The sequence below is a fragment of the Falco biarmicus genome, chromosome 1, assembly GCF_023638135.1.
Source record: "Falco biarmicus isolate bFalBia1 chromosome 1, bFalBia1.pri, whole genome shotgun sequence".
Classification (NCBI taxonomy): Eukaryota; Metazoa; Chordata; class Aves; order Falconiformes; family Falconidae; genus Falco; species Falco biarmicus.
The window spans coordinates 106,891,574-106,908,465 of NC_079288.1; the positions used below are offsets into that span (position 1 = coordinate 106,891,574).

Here is a 16,892-nt window from a genome sequence, read left to right on the forward strand (position 1 = left end):
GACTAGGTGGAATTCTCAGTGCTGTTACTGGTTTAGCTAGCTGGAGCTTCTGGTGCCTGCATGCTAGAAGCACATCTTCAGTGAATGTGCAAACACAGCCCTGATCTAAGTAGGACGATTACGCCATGGTTGTATTGCGTGGGATAACACCAAATGCAATGCATTGACTGGTTCAGATGGGCTACAATCCCTGGTAACTGTGTACCCACGTAGTCCATTCGCAGTTGCATTCAGCAGACCCTTCTGGGCTTCTGAGATGTTGAATACTGAAACTGTGATTAACATATTCTTTCTTTTAATGTAGACGTAGAGTTTGGCAGAGTTTAAACAGGAGGTGGTAGATAAGTAGGAACCTTGTGTAGATCAGATTTCATTCCAGACCCTTCTCATGTGCATAACAAATGGGTTTTGTATTTACGTGATACTTAGCTTATTTTTAAAGAGCTTTTAGCAACTACCAGCTGGTTAGTTATTTTCATTTAGCAGTTACTCTTATTAGGACTTCTACTAGTAATTGTGATTTTGAGTTGAAGTATTGGTTTTGTACTTGGAGTTACAGATAATTATGAAGTCAAATTATAAGGGGCTTTTTTTCCTGTTTGTGGTTGTTGAGGGAAGGAGACTCAGTGATGAGCTATATAAATGAAAGATTAGTCTGGTGTTTTTCAAGTTTTCATTTCCTTGCAATTTGGACCATGCTGTTTAGGATTGTATGGGCTGCTTAGGTGTGTGTGAGGAGGAGAACCCTGACTCCACTGGAGTAGTACAATAGCTTTCACCCATGTCCATGATCCAGAATTTAATTCAATTAACAGTTTCAATCTCCTTGCATTTCAATTGACAGTTATAAAGAGTTGCCCCAGTGCCCGGTAGCTAAAGGCATCTTTCCCACCACCATGCAGCTCTGTGCTATTCTTCTCTTTCTTTATGTTTCTTAAATGTGATGCTGCTTCGCTTGAGACTTTGCAGCTGATGAATACTGTATCTGCAGAAGAGAGCAGGATATGTATCAAAGTCTGTTGAGGGTCTGACCAGCACTGGCACAGTGGGCAGCAGAAAGTATGTACAGCCCAAGGTTTTCTGCTATATTTGCATAACATAGCATGCCAGAAATGGAACATGAAGGGGATACTTTTGTGGGGGAAAACGAGAAGTAAATCCACAGCGGTTCAAAATACATTACTCTTATGATGATCTCCCCGTATTTTCCTAATAAAAGGCCATGGAACCTCACCCAGCAGTTCAGCATTAATGCAAAGTTTTAGAAAGACTATTGTTATTATACAGGGATTCGAATCCAACATGTCCCTGAGTACGTTGTTCACACAGTTAGTTTTCCGTGCTGCTCAACATTTTTACTGGTTTTCTTTTGCATTTATCTGTCTTCAGTAGCGTGCATAGAGCCTACTATGTTGGTTTCCGATAGATTAGAAAGCCATCTACTATCCCATTTCTGTATTCATAGACCATAATTCTCTGTCAAACTTCTCACATATTAACAGCTGGAGTTTCTAAAGGCTCCATATCACCACAAATTATTAGTATCGTTTCTCTCAGTAAAGCTTCTGGTTTACTGGAGATGCTTTTTTCAGTATGTTTTCCCAGTAGTGATCTCTCTGAAACCACAGAGAGGTGTAACAGCAGCAAGAACTCCTACCAGCTATTCCCTCATCTTGTACAGTAAGAGTAACTTTTGCCTACACTTTGCTCTGAGAACGCATGTCTGCTTGGGTCTACTGTTGCTGTTTCTTTCTTTTCAGAGTGACTGCTTTTCACAAAATCATTTTCCATCTTGGAAATGAGACTAATTTTCTTTGTTCTTTTAATGAACAACTTTGTCTTCTCTGTGTTGGCCAGATAATATAGGCCAGACCTTTACTAAATGATCTTAGTTGTTCTATATTAATGGCCTGCCCTTTCCATTATTTATCACTCTGTTACTTTTTGTAACTTGCAGCTTTTTCTAGCAATAATTTTATATTTTTGTTTAGATCATTCAGTATGGTTTGGGTCCATTTTGTATGGACCACACTGATGGTATACATTGCTGGGGTTTTTACCAAAAATGCTGTAAAGCTACAAGCCAAAGCCCTACAGAAATCTTACAGAAGTTGCCTTTATCAAACTAATTCATAATCTCTTGGGAAAATAAGAAGGTTGTGGGTTTTTTTTCTGACAAAACTCATTTTCTGTGTTGACTGGCATTAATTATACTATCACCCTTTAATTGTACACTGATTTCTTCCTGTACCAGCCTTTCCATCAGTTTTCCTGACATTGATGTCAGGCAAAATGGTCTGCAATTTCCTTATTAAATAATGGAACAATGCTTGCTTTCCTCTGTCTTCGGGAACTCATGTGGGATTTCAAGACATGTTTTTCTTAGTTTGCTTCTTTTAAATTTTATCTTAGTGAGGTTTAGGGTTAATGTCCAGGGTTAAATAGGTATTATTTTACTTCCTGATATTTTGGTATCTTAGTAGTGAACATATGAATTGCTGCTGTGACAGATCACATGAAGAGTATTTTAGTGGCATAGAGGTGGTTAATCTTTCTAGTAATGTTTGTTACTATCACTATGAAATCTTCATAACCCAGGATATAACATTAACAAAAGTGTATATGCAGCTAATTTTGTTGTTTTCTACCTTACCATAACAAGTAAAACTGGTTTTTAGACATTGCCCTGGAAACTGTGTGAAGTGTATGCTGTACACTAAGGTGCCCAGAAAATTTGTATAACAGTGCAGTCCTGCTACAAATAGATAAAAGTAATAAATTTGACCAGTGCCAAAGTTTTAAAGAATTTTCTGAATCTTAACCTATACTCTCTCATTTATTTATTTAAAGTAATAGAAGACTTGATCTTATCCAGACCCCAAAGTAATTAAACTGAACATTTCCTATTGGTCTTTGTGGAAGGCATTTTTGAAAGATGAGGTGTTCCTTGACCCAGCTTGCACTGTACTTAACTGAGTAAATTAACTCTTTTTGACCCATTAGGAGGAAACATACTTTAGTAAAACTGTGGTCTGATTTATTCATGAGAACAAACATCATTTGTATTCTATATGCATCACTGATTCTGGAAAAATAACTATGAATGAAATTCAACACTTCACTCTCTAAAGACCACAACTGGAATCAGAACTTCTTTGTACTGGAAGCTCTACCACAAATATATCTCTTGCTTGAGTGGTTATGTCATCAAATATTCACATATTTTTTTAATTTATAGAAGGGGAGGGTGGGAATGGAGGTTTGTACCCAGTCCAACACAAAGCCTACAAGTTAACACAGATTATATCACTGAAGTATTATGCAGTGGGCATAAAAATTGTCAGGGCATTTTAGCAATGTACAGACATACTCTGGTAATTAAGTAAAGCGTTAATCTGTGACTGAAAAAGCAACAAAAAATTAAACAGTAAACAAGGTGAATGGAGAGGTTACTTATGTATAACAGGGATATTATAACCTAAAGATATAACCAGAAAATCTCCATTGTTCTGAACAAGCAAGGAAAATGTGTAAGAGATTAGTTTGTAACTAAGGCTAACTGCAGCAATGCTAAATGAATATATCGGGCTTGTATGGCTTTTTAATTATACTCAAGAACAAAATGTGTAAGAACAATCAGACTGTAAAGAGGTTGCTATACCTGAGCGTGTGTCTATTTCTGGATCCCATTTGATTTTTTTCAGAGGGGTATGGCATACCCAGGATCCTTACATTTCCTCCTTCAGTTTTCATGCCTATCCCTCAAGACATCTGTGGTGTAGACATTTGTTCAGCCAAGGGAGTCTGAATGAGCACATTCACCATGTACCATTGCTGATCCCAGATCAGCTGCAATCTGATGAAAAAGTGTTCCCCACGGTGGAGGGTCATACTGTCTCATCTCATTTATTTTTTTTAAAGCTTTGGCAAGCCTGAGGGCCTGGAGCCTTCAAAACTTTTTGATACTAGGTAACTAGTTTCTGTCTGGTAAATAAAAGAAGAAAACTATTAGAGCAACTAAGTGAAATGGATCTTTAGACTCTCCCATCAAATAGCTGTGGGTCAGCACCACCCCTGCCTTCCTGAATAAGTGAAGCCGTATTTCTCAGGAAAATAGTGAGCGATCCAAGAGCTATCAGGTCCAAATTGTCATGGCTACGTATCTTTCCACACTTGGTGCTCCATTTCTGAAATTGCTACTTACATTTCCTCACTGGCAGGCTGCACACTGTTAGGTTTCTGAGGCAGGGCTTGTCCATGGCTGTGTGTTTCTGCGGCATTTAGCATAGTTGGTACTTCACGTGCTGCTGTAAAACCAATGCAAATGACAAGATAAAGCCATTTGTGTTGAAACCCAAATACCATTTGCATCTCCTAAAAGCTTTTCTATTAATCAGTGTCCCCCATTAGATCAGTGAGGGCAGCGATAGTTGTCACTGGTCCTATACTATAGATGGCTATAACAAAATGGAAAAATTATGACTTAGGCTATAGACAAAGTTTCTGTTGTAGCTAAAATTATAGCAGAGTCACTTGTTCTTAGTATTGCATTTAGTCTTTTAAACCACTGGGGAGCTGATTTTTACTCAGTCTGTGCTTTCTGTAGCCATGGGGTTTACACAGCTACTTCTGGCAGCTTATACCATGTCCTAGGAGAGACAGAAAGAGTTATGTCAACAATGTGGCAGACCTGATATGGTGTCTTTGCTCCCAAATGGATAATGTGAGTGTCTGAAAACAGCACATACCTCACTGGTGACTGCCTGATCTGCTGACCTATGGACTCCAGCGAAGGAAAAACTCAGCCACTCAGGGCTGAAAGCACGTAGCTGGCTCATCCCTGGGCAGGGTCAAGCTCTTGGGATGCCCTGAGGGAGCTCAGCCACAGCCAGTTCTTTAGTATAACAGGTATTAAGTGTCTGAAGGGGACACCGGTATGGGTGTAGGGGGCTCTGTTCATGTCTTTAAGCAGTTGGTTAGACACCTAGGGATTTAAAATGCCAGAAGTGCCGTATGTAAGTACTCCTGGAAGGCACAGCCAAGCATCAGTGATCTGCTACCTGGGATTTTTCACTTTACAAATAAGGCATACATTTATTTTGCTAGACTATGAAAATGTGAACTGTGGCTTTCATCCTTCAAAAGCAAAAAGTCTCATATCCAATGAAGGAGGCAAGTACCTGCATGTTAGCTGTTGTGGCACCCCACTTTTAAGGCCTTCAGGGTAGGTTTTAGACCAGGGGAGAATCAAACTGTGTGAGAACAAAGCTGCCAGAAAGAGCTAGGTACATGGGGACGGCGATACGGAAATAAGCACATAATTTTGCTAAACCATTCCAGTTCAGAACAACAACATTAAGGAGACTCTTGATAAGCCTAAAACTCTTTCCAGCTGCTTGCGAGCTACCGGCTGTGCCTGACATTCCTGCTTTCCGGCTGCAAAGTCTGGTCTCTTTTTAGAAATCCAAAGAGAAAACACTTAATTTTTATTTGAGCTTATTGATTTTTTTTTTAAATTTTATTTATTTCCCAAGTAAAACGGTTGTGTGGAAGCAGAAGTTCGTGTGGTGTTCTCACAGCTACAATAGTAATATGAGCACCCTTGAGGAAATGAAATGTGACACAGCATGGGCCAGCCTGTGAGGACAGCCGAGTGCTTGCAGGCTACAGCCTGGTTTCTTAGTTTGTCCTGAGCTGAACACATACACATCCCCTGCTATTTTCCTCCTTTCCAGACGAGAGCAGATGACAGAGGTGCAAAATGGACTGAAAGGCAGAATTTTTGTGTATGTGGTACATGGCCTTTATCTGTCATTTTATTTTCCTTTGTTAGTGATCTAGAAGAGGGACCTTCTGTGTTTTATAAGAATTTTATGCTACCTGAAGTCATGGGAAACACTGGCATATGGTGATAGTAACAGATACAAGCATATGCAGGAAAGTATCAGGGTAGTGGACTTCTGTACATTTATACAGACTTCAGATTCATTTATACTGTGTCATCTGAATTTGCAGTGGGTGCATTTTGATTATAACTGCCACAATGTCTTATATCTTTGACAGCTGACTTTATGGATTTTGTGAGAAAAACCCACGGCTGATTAAATTTGACAGGATTGGATTCTGTATTTACAGGAAAACAGCTACTGCAGGCCCCCCTGAATCACATTTCTTCCTCTGTTCTTACTTTCAGGTCCTGAACACCCAGGACAAATCAGGAAACATTTGCCACTCTATGTTCTTTCAGTGTAAATGAAACCCAACATGTTATTGATAGTCGACCAGATTAGTTCTTTTGATAATTTTACATCTTATATCTATCTGCTCTTTAGGTGTCTTTCAAGCACAAGTTTTATCCTTCCAGCATTTCTGTCCTAGGCAAAATCTTGTTGTTAGTTTATAGGAGATGTATCACAGCTATTCCCTTTAGTTACATACTGGCAGACTCTTAATTTCTTGATCTCTGGCTGTATGCAAATAAAAGTATGACCTTGTTTTGTGGCTTCAGAGTAGTTTAGGGACATAAGAGAATACGGAGTTGCATGGAAGGAAAACTAGCAAAAGTAAAAAAAAACACCGAATCAATTCTCTTGATGGTTTTGATTTTATAGTGAGGTTGAAAGTTGTTAATTTTATATGGACTAATATTCAGTTTAACTGATGCATGGGGTTTAATATTACTACTAGGAAAAAAAATTGCCATTGCTGCAATCTTGTAATTCTATTGCTTGTTATAGTATGAATAATTTAGAACGGAAAATGTATAACGAAGGATATAAATATGTGTATATAAACAAAAGGAACGGGAATCAGAATTCTACAAAGCTTATAGTTAATAAGGGAAGAAAGTAAATATAAATGGTTCTTAAACTAGTCGGTAAAGTTGAAAGCGAATGCTGCAACTTCTCCAAAGTGCTTTCCAGCCATAGAAACTTGTAGAATGTAGATTTTAACACAGATACAACCCCACTAAGCATAAAGCTGAAACATGCATAGTACTATTGTTTTCATTTGCTTTGGTAGTCCCTGAGGGTTCAGGCTGGTTTTGATTCAGAGTGGCTCAAAGCACCAGGACGGTTTGGTCACTTTATATCTCTGTAGGAAAGCTTCAGTTTGAAACAACCTCCCTCAATCATAAATAGAGCTTCTTTCTTTTTTCTCTCTTTTTTTTTTTTTTCTCTCAAGATTTTTGCTGTTTCTGAAGAGCTATGCCCATGGATAGTAATATAAAATAATCTCTGAAGTTCTTATTACAAGTTAAAAAAAAAAGGTGAAATGTCTTTCAGTTATGTCTTTGACTATCTGTCAGTTCCTTTAACTCCGGGATCCTTCACATCCACTAGCCAGCATCAGACAAATCTGGTGGAAAGATAACAACTGTGAAATAGTGTGAACATGTCAAAAAACCAAGACCTCCATTGAAAAGAGACACATCGAAAGCTGAGAGTCAAGGTGTCACTGAACGTCTCAGGAAAGGAGAGTACCCACACCACCCAGGTGGCAGGCAGCTTTACAGCCTGCAGGTGCTGGAGCTCTGAACAGTCCCAGATAGGTGTTAGACAGGGAGGTCTCTCCTGCGTGGGTTCTTCACTATCTGCAGTGTTAGTATAATTAAATTAAAAATCTGTCAGTCACAAAATACAAATAGAAAAAACACAGCTGGGTTTATTCTGATGCTCCCAGAAGAAATGGCTCTCCTGCTTCAGGTGGGAATCTACCTGCTTTCTTGCTTCTATCCCTCTGCTAAGGTTGAGCTTAAACATTTCTTACCCACTACTTCAAAAAACAGCATGGAGATAGCCTAACTTTGATTTGCCCTCCTATTTTTAGTTTATTTTTTGAAGGAATCAGAGAAACGCCCCTCTGCATGTTGCCCATCACCCTGTCAGCTTCCAGGTCAAGAGTAAAGTTCTTTTCTGGTATCTCTAGTGTTCTGGGCCACATTTCACCATACTGCTTTTCATTTGCGCTCTTACCATCACCACTGCTTGAAAATACCTTACACTCTAGTGCAAAAGCACAATATCCTCTCCTATTCCAATCTCCCTCAGAAAACTCTCCTTCCACAGCATTGAGATATGCAAGTTAATAGCAACAGAGGAAAGCCATCATCACCTGACCATGCACACTGGTGGTTCTGGTTTATTGCTGTCCTTTTGATCTTACTGTACACTGCTCACAGACCTGTGCTGCTTAGTGAAGGTCTTTGGGACACGGAGCAGGCCTCTGTGCTTTGTACATAGTGTTGTTTCATCTCTCTGGCTGAATGTCTTGACCTTTAAAAGGCAACTCCGAGCCTGTCAAATGTGTTTTATTTAAACAAGAATCTAATTCACAGATAGCAAATTTCTGTAACAGGTCTGAAATTCTCTCTGCGTACTGTTCATGCCAACCCAACTTTGCCCACACAGATGTTTATGAAGCTCAGATAAAGAGCTGTAAAACAGAAGAAAAGGCCTTCAAAAGGATGAGAAAAGTTTTTCTTAGTATCTTCCTTCTTTCTTGTTGACACAACAGGCAATTTGGGTTCAGGTTAATCAGGTTTTGTTCCAAAGATGAGAAAAATATAACTGGTATTTTTCTTCCCCAGAAGAGCTGATTAGTCAGCAAGCTAAGCACAGCACGACAAAAGGAAACAATTTAAAGAAAGCCATTAAAGGTAAAAACATTTGTGTAATCAACAACAATGTTCCCTTCAGTGCAGGACATTACAGGCAAGCTGGCTGTGCTGCAGGCCTTGTTGATTTTCACTGACTACAAAGCAGAATAGAAACTTTATATAAACCCTTGGGTGCTAATGCAGGAAGGTGGCTGTATGACCATGTAATCTGAGCTGTATGACCCTGGCAAAGTAGCAGGCTGTAAGCTCACTGCCTAAAGAAATTATTAAAAAAAAATCAGTGCTGGGAGGATAACTTGCTGTTTTATTAATGTTTATCAGATTAAAGAAGGGAAATAACCGAAGCAATATGAGCAGTGCATAAAAGCAGGGGAGTGAAAGGAAAAAATGCTTTTGAAGTGTGCCATGGCCTCTCTCAGAGAGCCTCTCATCGATCTCCCTTCCAATTCATCCCGTCAAACAGCTGGCATGGTACGTGATCTGCAGGCAGACCAGCAGCATCATTCATACAGCTGTGCTATCTGGAGCCCAGATGCTTTCACTTGCACTTGGTAGTTCCTAGCCAGCTTCCAGAGTTTTGGCAGAATCTTTCACAGATGTTTGACACACAGGGCTGTAACAGAAATTCATTGAAAAGGGATACAAAGTTAATACACAGAATCATCTTACTGCTGTCTTCATCAGACTCTATAAAAGTCCATCTCTGTGGATCTGGTAGGAAATGGTATATGCACATTGCATTAAAATTCCATCTTGAGAGTTATATATCCCAGAAATAAGGAAAGAAACCCTTTCTGCTTTATTGGTATGTGAGAGTTTTGATGTGCTTGTGAAAGGCACTGCTCTGTCACTGCTAAGGCCAGGGACCTTATCCACAGAGCACGGTGCATCGCTAGACCTTCAAAGAGCCTTTTAATGTGCCCAAACAGCAACCTAGGTTTCCTTGTCCTAGATGAGTCTCTGCCTGTGCACATCCCTTGGCTCCCTTAAACCACGGCAGTTTTTCAGTACTTTCAATAGTGAAAGTAGTAATGACTTTCTTATGTTAACACCGTCTACTGGAAAGTGACTGAAATAAAATATCTCACTTGTCGCGCACTGTCAGAAAACCTCTAGATGGGTGGTGGGCTTAGTTCCTATTAACTAGAAGATTTCTTTGAAAGAGGAAAGCTTGATGCAGCACATACATGTTTAAGCTTACTTAAGTGCATGTTCTCCTTCTAGTTGTGGGTTAACTCATTCGCTACACCTGGCTGCTCTGCAACCTCTGATTCTCTAATTACAGAATCACAGAATCACACAATGGCCGGGGTTGGAAGGGGCCTCTCGAGATCACCCAGTCCAACCCATGCTAAGGCAGGATCTCTTAGAGCAGGTTGCAGAGAGTCACGTCCAGGCAGGTTTTGGATGTCTCCAGTGAAGGAGACCCCACAGCCTCTCTGGGCAGCCTGCACCAGTGCTCTGTCACTCTCAAGGTAAAGAAGAAGAAGTTCTTCCTCACATTCAGAAGGAACTTACTGTGTTGCAGTTTGTGCCCATTGCCCTATGTCCTGTCACTTGGCACTACTGAAAAGAGCCCAGCCCTGCTCACCTGAAGCTCACACTTAAGGTATCGTGTACAATTCATTGCTACTGCTGGGCATCTCAGCAGCCTAGCAGAGATGTGAGGCTGAAGTACATCATTCTCTTCTCAATACCACACATTTGCTATAGTTGACTAAACCTTCACATCAAGAGCCTTTACCCCCAGGGCAGCTCCACAGAACTGCTGTCTCCCTGGTCCTCCTCGTCATTGCTGTCAGTGGTAGGAAAGTTGCTTGGGATTAATGCCAGTGCATGAGAGCGCAGAATTTAGACCAAAGATCTTTCTCATTTTTCCTAAGAGCTAAACTTGTCCCTATAGATGTCATTGGAAACTGAGGTGGCCCTAAGTGTATATTTATAGGAAAAAAGAAAAAAAATTAGCGACAGACAACAAGTATTTTAACTAGAGAATCTGATTTTCCCCTTTTCACCACATGTTATGCAATGTACGGTGAGCACTGTATTTGCTGGCAAAGGAGAGAAGTCTGGGGAATCTATTCATTTTCCTCCACATTTAAACAAACACTTTCTCATAAGCATGACCAAGAAAGGAAGCAAAAGTACTTAGCAAACTTATAAGTGTTCTAACTCAATGTTTATATTTTTTTCCTGTAAAACATACTGACTGTATTGCTAGCATAGTAGCATTCAGCTCCTGCAGTCTGATGTGGGAGAGGGCTCAGTGAATATTTTTAACCTTGTATGGAAACTTAATTTTGTTTTCAAAATACCTGCAGCTCAGAACAGTCTGAGCCATTCTGAAGCAAAAATTGTGGCCTTCAGAGTTCGTATAACTCCCATACGGTAATCATGTCAGGAGAAAAAAGCTAGCAATGTCCAAAGATAGAACTCTCTCTGAGGAAATCTATCACTTCCTCTAACTTTCTAGTATTTTGTAATGTGATTTTAAGATGGAGGTCTTTTGACCACCAAGGAAACTCTTGTAGGAAGATGATTTTTTTCAACCAGATAGCTGTCTTAGATTAACTCCAAATTGCTACTTATTGCCACTGCTAGCTAAGGTTTTATAGATTTGCATTTGATTAATAAACCTGTGATTTTACTTACTAATCTGGAAGTTTCTGAAGAGGAACACTAATATTTATGAAATTGTACTCTATTCCCATAAGACTGTATTTTCAGGTATCATGCTACAAGTTCTTACTTTGGGAAATGTAAATCAGATTTTAAATATATGATTGAAAAGCTAATTTGGTCTTGAGAAGCAAAAATATTTAAATCTTGTTTACTTTTTATTCTTATCTCATTCATTTTGAAGATTTCATGCTACGGTTCACTTGTAAGTAAACTTTTATTAGTTAAGGATGAGCTGCAGCTTCCAAATGCAGTCTCCAAAGAAAAAGGAAAACTAATGAAGAACTATTGTTGTATTTTAAGAATACATCTAAAAGATTTGGGTAAAAGCTTTTGATTTCTTTCCAGACCTTATAATTCCAATTATCAAAATAAGAATGGCCCTCTTGCCATATAAAGGGTAAGTCATAAACTGCATTGCATGGCAGATCTTGTGTTTTTAGTGAACAGTTATTGTCATTGTGTGCTTTGATTTTCCTCAGGCAAGCCCCACATCTTCTGCAGAGTTGAAACAAAATGGTTTGCTTTTACTTACTAGTTGCCTTGAAATAAATTGAATTGATTGTAATGATGAAAAAAGGAGGAATTGTGAAAGACAGGTATTTTATAGCAAGGAGTGGCTTGTTGTTTCTTATTTCTGTGATAACAGCAGGGTATGATGTGTAGGTTCATGCCCATCATTAACCTCGCCAAATGCAGTAATGCAGTACAAATGTCACAGGCTTAGGATGAGAAATGGCTGCAGTGATGCCTGCTGGATTCATCTTTGCTGTCCACTTCACTGTCATATTCTCATCACTACTGCAAAACTAAATAAATTCAGAAAGCACAGTCACTATGCAGTGGGTCAAATTCTTCTTTTTACCCTGTACTGTATGTTTTGAGTGACTCATTTCACTAGGGTTTATCTAGAATTATGCTAGTGTAGTGAAAAGTAGAAGCTTATTCAAAAGGAAATTTTGTCCTTTTGGGGAGATTTGTAGCTGAAGTGTTTTTTCCATCAGAACTGTAAGAAAGTGCCGAATCCAGATGATGGTATTGTGTTTATTTCACCTTGGCAATGTTGCTTTAAAGGCTGTTACTATTTTTCTTTACCACATTCAGCTTTTTCTAAAATAACATTTTTACTGCTTGTGTACAACAATAGTTTGCAGAAATGGTCTTCTCTCTGTCTCCAGTGCTGCCGTAGGAATACTTAGTGCTGGCCATCAGTCTGAATCTCTCTGAGGGGCTAATATAGTAGGTGAGCCAGATCCGTCCCATGAGCTCTGCTACCATACAGGAATTACAATGATGTTTGGTAAGAGCTCAGTGTAGATATAGGTTATCTGTATGATCAAATAAAGTAAAGAAGTATCCTCTGGATTCAAGAATATTTGTTCTGATGCTTTAAGGACTGTATTCTCCATAACTCTGTGAGCTTAATTCAGATTTACATTGGTAAAGAGAGGAGATTCAGAAATAACAGGTATAAAAAGCAAACCAACAAAGGGTCCTGACAATTATTTCTTGGCAATTCCAACTTCCCGTTAGAAGCAAACACACATGTTTTTTTCAAAATGACGCAGATGTCTCCGCACATCCATCGCTTGGGAAGACGCAGATGGACTCATGTTTTGAGAAAAAACAACAGGCAGTCAGTTTGGAGAGGAAAAACAGTCTCTGATACTTTGTGGCTGTTACTTTTTGATAGAGGCATGCACATGCAGTCAGCCCTGCCATAACAGAGCGGGGTAGCCCTATGCAAGTGCTTCACCCTGAATAACCACAGCTGCCAGTGCTGGTCTTAGAGTCAGAGTGCACTCTGCTGTGCACGTGTGGGATGGAGGGGGTGTGCAGCGGGCACAGGCAGGGTGAGACCTGGCCATCAGCTCTGTCCCAAGAGTTGTGCTGCCGGGATAGTGGGAGGCAATGCTGAGGCATAGCCAGAGATGTGTGATGTAGGGGGTTTAGCATTGGCTGGGAGCACACCGGTGTCGCTCAGCCTGCTCTTCTGTTTGAATTGGCTTCTTCATGGAGAGGAAGAATTTCTATCTCACAATTAATCTATGGCTGTGGTGCAGAGACCAGCAATAAAATTCCTGTGGAAAGATGGGTGGAAAGCCGGAGCCATGAACCAGAGAAAGACACTGAGTACCTTAGCGGCTCAAGTTCTCAGTTCATGAGCCGGGCTTCCCACCATGTAATTGCTTCCCATATACAAGTAGGGGTTTAGTTAGGCTTCCTTCTGATTTCCTGTCATTTTTCTCTAACTGGCTAATTTTTAGTGGCTTGATACAGCAAAGAGTCAGAATCCCTTATCTCCCTTTCTACCACTGTCATGATCTAGGATTATTTTTGTTATAGCTGATTATTTGTTATAACTGATTATTAATTTATTTCAGGACATAAATAAATAAAAAATAGTCCCTGACCAGAATGAACAATAATTTACATTATTTAATTATCTTTGTCTCAGGTTACTTCAGCTGCAAACTGGGTATAAAATATTTATTTTAATTTACAAAGGTATTGTGAGCTTTCCTTCATTAACACTTCTAAAAATGTTTACATAAGAGAGACAAGAGGTCCTATATCATGTCAAAGTATTACTGAGGATAGGATAGGAGAAAGGTGTGGTCAATTCACAATAAATATGTCAGAATCCCATATGGAGAAGTGCACTGAACGTAGGCTTGAAACACCAGCCTGGCCAGAAGGTACACTATAAATACATGGGATCTTTGTCATAGGTTACATTTCACTTGCCGTCTACACTAAAGCATTGATCTCTGATTTTGAGTCATTATTTTTCATGTCACCAGTCATTTGACATATAAAAGTATGTTAGTGACTGGAAGTGGAGAAAATTGCCAATTTATTTTATCTAAGAGATCATGTAGGAATCAGCGAACTGTCAAACAGCGGTTTATTCCTGTTGCTAAAGTAAGGAGGATTGCACTGCCTGCTTTGAAACTTCTGGCCAAGACAAAAGTGTACCATCCACCTACAGCCTATACAGGAAAGAATTCTGTCTCTGTTTGAAATTTCCTGTCATGTAGGTGACACCAGGCAATGCTCAGAGTTGACCAGCTGCAACAAGATAGGGGCTCTCTGCTTTCTTAGCCACAACACTGTCCCCCCACTTTCTCACTGTCACCGAGCCCAGCTCCAAACCTGAAAACATCCAGCAACTGCTCCCACTCGGAAGGTGCCAGGAAGGTGAAAGAGTATATGGGAGATCAAAGAAAGAGATAAAGGTGTTTGGTCTGTAGCATTTATAAACAGCAGGAGGAAAGAAGGTGTTACTTCATCACCAGAGTCTCTACCAACGAGTGGATACTATTGCGTGTGATCCCTGAAAGACTCCTTAAGACTTTTATCCAACCAAACTGGAAAAAGTCACACACACATGCATGCACATAGGCGTGCACGTACACACACACCACCCCCGCTAAGCTTTTGCACATTACTGTAAAGTACTTGGTTCTTTGGAAAAGTTCAAATTCCTTTTACCACTGTGAGATTGAAATTGTCACTTTGGAACTTGTCTTCTATTAAAAGGAAAAAACCCTATAATGCTTACCAGGACCTTATTCAGAAAAAGTTTTCTGATTAAAGGAAATGGAATATCTTTAAAATTCTTTTTAGGAGAAAACACCTACTTCAAAGCTCCATGTGGCACAGATTCAGCATGCAATTATATAGCAGTGGCTGCGTGGCAGTGGAGAGTGCTGGTGGGTACTCACAGATATGTTGTTTGGCAGGGTAGAGCAGACAGTGTCTACCTTTGGTTATGTCAGCTCTAACCGATAAAATAATTGCCATTATTTAATAATCTTACTCTGTGATTAAGATTATGGGGAATTGCTGGGAAACAGCTACAGTGGTCAGGCATTTTGCCACATGATAGTCTCATGGGACGCATTGTGGCCACCTTGTATGTCAGTTAGGTTTCTGCCCTTTAAAAGGGGAGATGGTAAACTCCACTAATACCTTATCAGGGAACAGAATGGGTACAAGTACGTTCATACTCCTTCCTTCAGTGTCCTAAGGGCTCTCTATAGTATGACAGGTCATATTCCTAGTGGAAAAGAAGGCTTGTTACATCTTTGCTTGTCATAACGCTTTCATTGTCCTGAGCAGTGACTTACGTTAAAACGATTTCCCCTGAAAAAGGGGTAGATAATTCACAGCAGAAAGTGATGACTTGAACTGAAGCATTCAATACTAATGAAATGGTGAATGATCTGAAATTATTCAGGGGAATAGGCCTTATTACATGCAGTGTTGTAAAGAAGGACACTTTCCTGACTTCTTTCACATCCCAGATGCAGGACTTGTTTCTGTCAGCCAGTCGTTTAGCGAGGCTGCTGAGCTGGGTCCTGTTGTGGCTCCAGCTAACTAGACTGATAAGGTTAATGCCCCCCAGTACAGATTACTTTCTTATCAGGACTTGCCCTTCCTCCAGCAGAGGTTACTGATCCCTAAAATTTGGTGCCACAACTATTCATGAAATTTGTGCTAAACAACATTCATTTACAGGCAAATAAAGCAACTCAGACTACTCTTAGCAATAGTGAAACTAACCCGGATTATTTTGAAATATCTGTATTAAGGGCTTAACTACCTTTGATTTATGTCAACGAAAGGAGGTGGTAATCTAGAAGTGTGATCATGACAGAAACCTTTTCATCCAGTTGATTTGCAGCCAAAAGATGTGGTTTCTCCTTATGTCTTCTTTTCTAAGGCTTAAGGTGCTGTTTGTTAGAGAAGTAAGGCTTCTCTGAAACGGAAGATAGCCAGAAAAAAAGAACAATTCAATTAATGATATAATTTACATTTTAATTTAATACTGAGAAGGCATTCTGAGAAGCATGGTAGTAATATAGCTGAGGGAGAGTGAGATCAATAACCTTGCCCTAATGTCAGCACTAATAAGGGTCCTGTTTTCAGCAGCTGAGGTAGTGTGGTCAGAACTAGCTCAATTATGTCTGTACTGCACTACAGTGTGCAGTGCAGATAAAACCAGAAAAACATTGCAGCGTCTGTGTTTGAGGGCTAGCTCTCATGGCAGCAAAATATTTGAGACTCTTCCAGATGTTCTCATGGGGAATTTTCACAAATTCTTATTTGCAACTTGCAAGGAGGTACAAAGCTTTCTTTTAGTGACTTAGAAGAGAGTTTTGAAGAATGACACAAGTACGTGAGTCTCATTTCAAAAGTTGCTACAGTTTTCACGATAATTTAAGAATTGGCATATTCTGTTGTGTAATGCACTGGATTGGAAGTCAGTAGAGCTGGTTTCTAACATTTCATCTCTCGGAGCTTATTTTTCCTCCTACCTCTAGTCTGTTAGGAGCTAACAATGTAAATCTACAAGACAGCCTCATATTAGTGATATTGCACAGTTCTAAATACAGCGGGAATATGTCATTCAGGTTCTCAAGTGCTATAGTAAGACATAATAGGTAATACTAAACATTACCTTGAGAGGTCACTTTTCAGTTTTATGGTGAGAATAGAGATGCAAATGTGGAATTCAGCTGTGTGGATGAAGACTTTGGGGGCTTTAAAAATGCTGCTTGTTTTAAAGCTGTGAGCTTTATTCTTT

At 39.7% G+C, this 16,892-nt stretch overlaps 1 protein-coding gene across 1 annotated transcript in view; it reads right to left on the minus strand.

Moving 5' to 3' along the window:
- The window catches only part of PDE5A (phosphodiesterase 5A), a 139,691-nt gene that overhangs the window by 71,021 nt on the left and 51,778 nt on the right, over nt 1-16,892 (minus strand). Inside the window, exon 2 of the mRNA XM_056357634.1 lies at nt 4,205-4,307. Within this exon, the coding sequence (XP_056213609.1) occupies nt 4,205-4,287 (83 nt within the window). The 5' untranslated portion in view covers nt 4,288-4,307. The remainder of the gene's footprint in view (nt 1-4,204; nt 4,308-16,892) is intronic.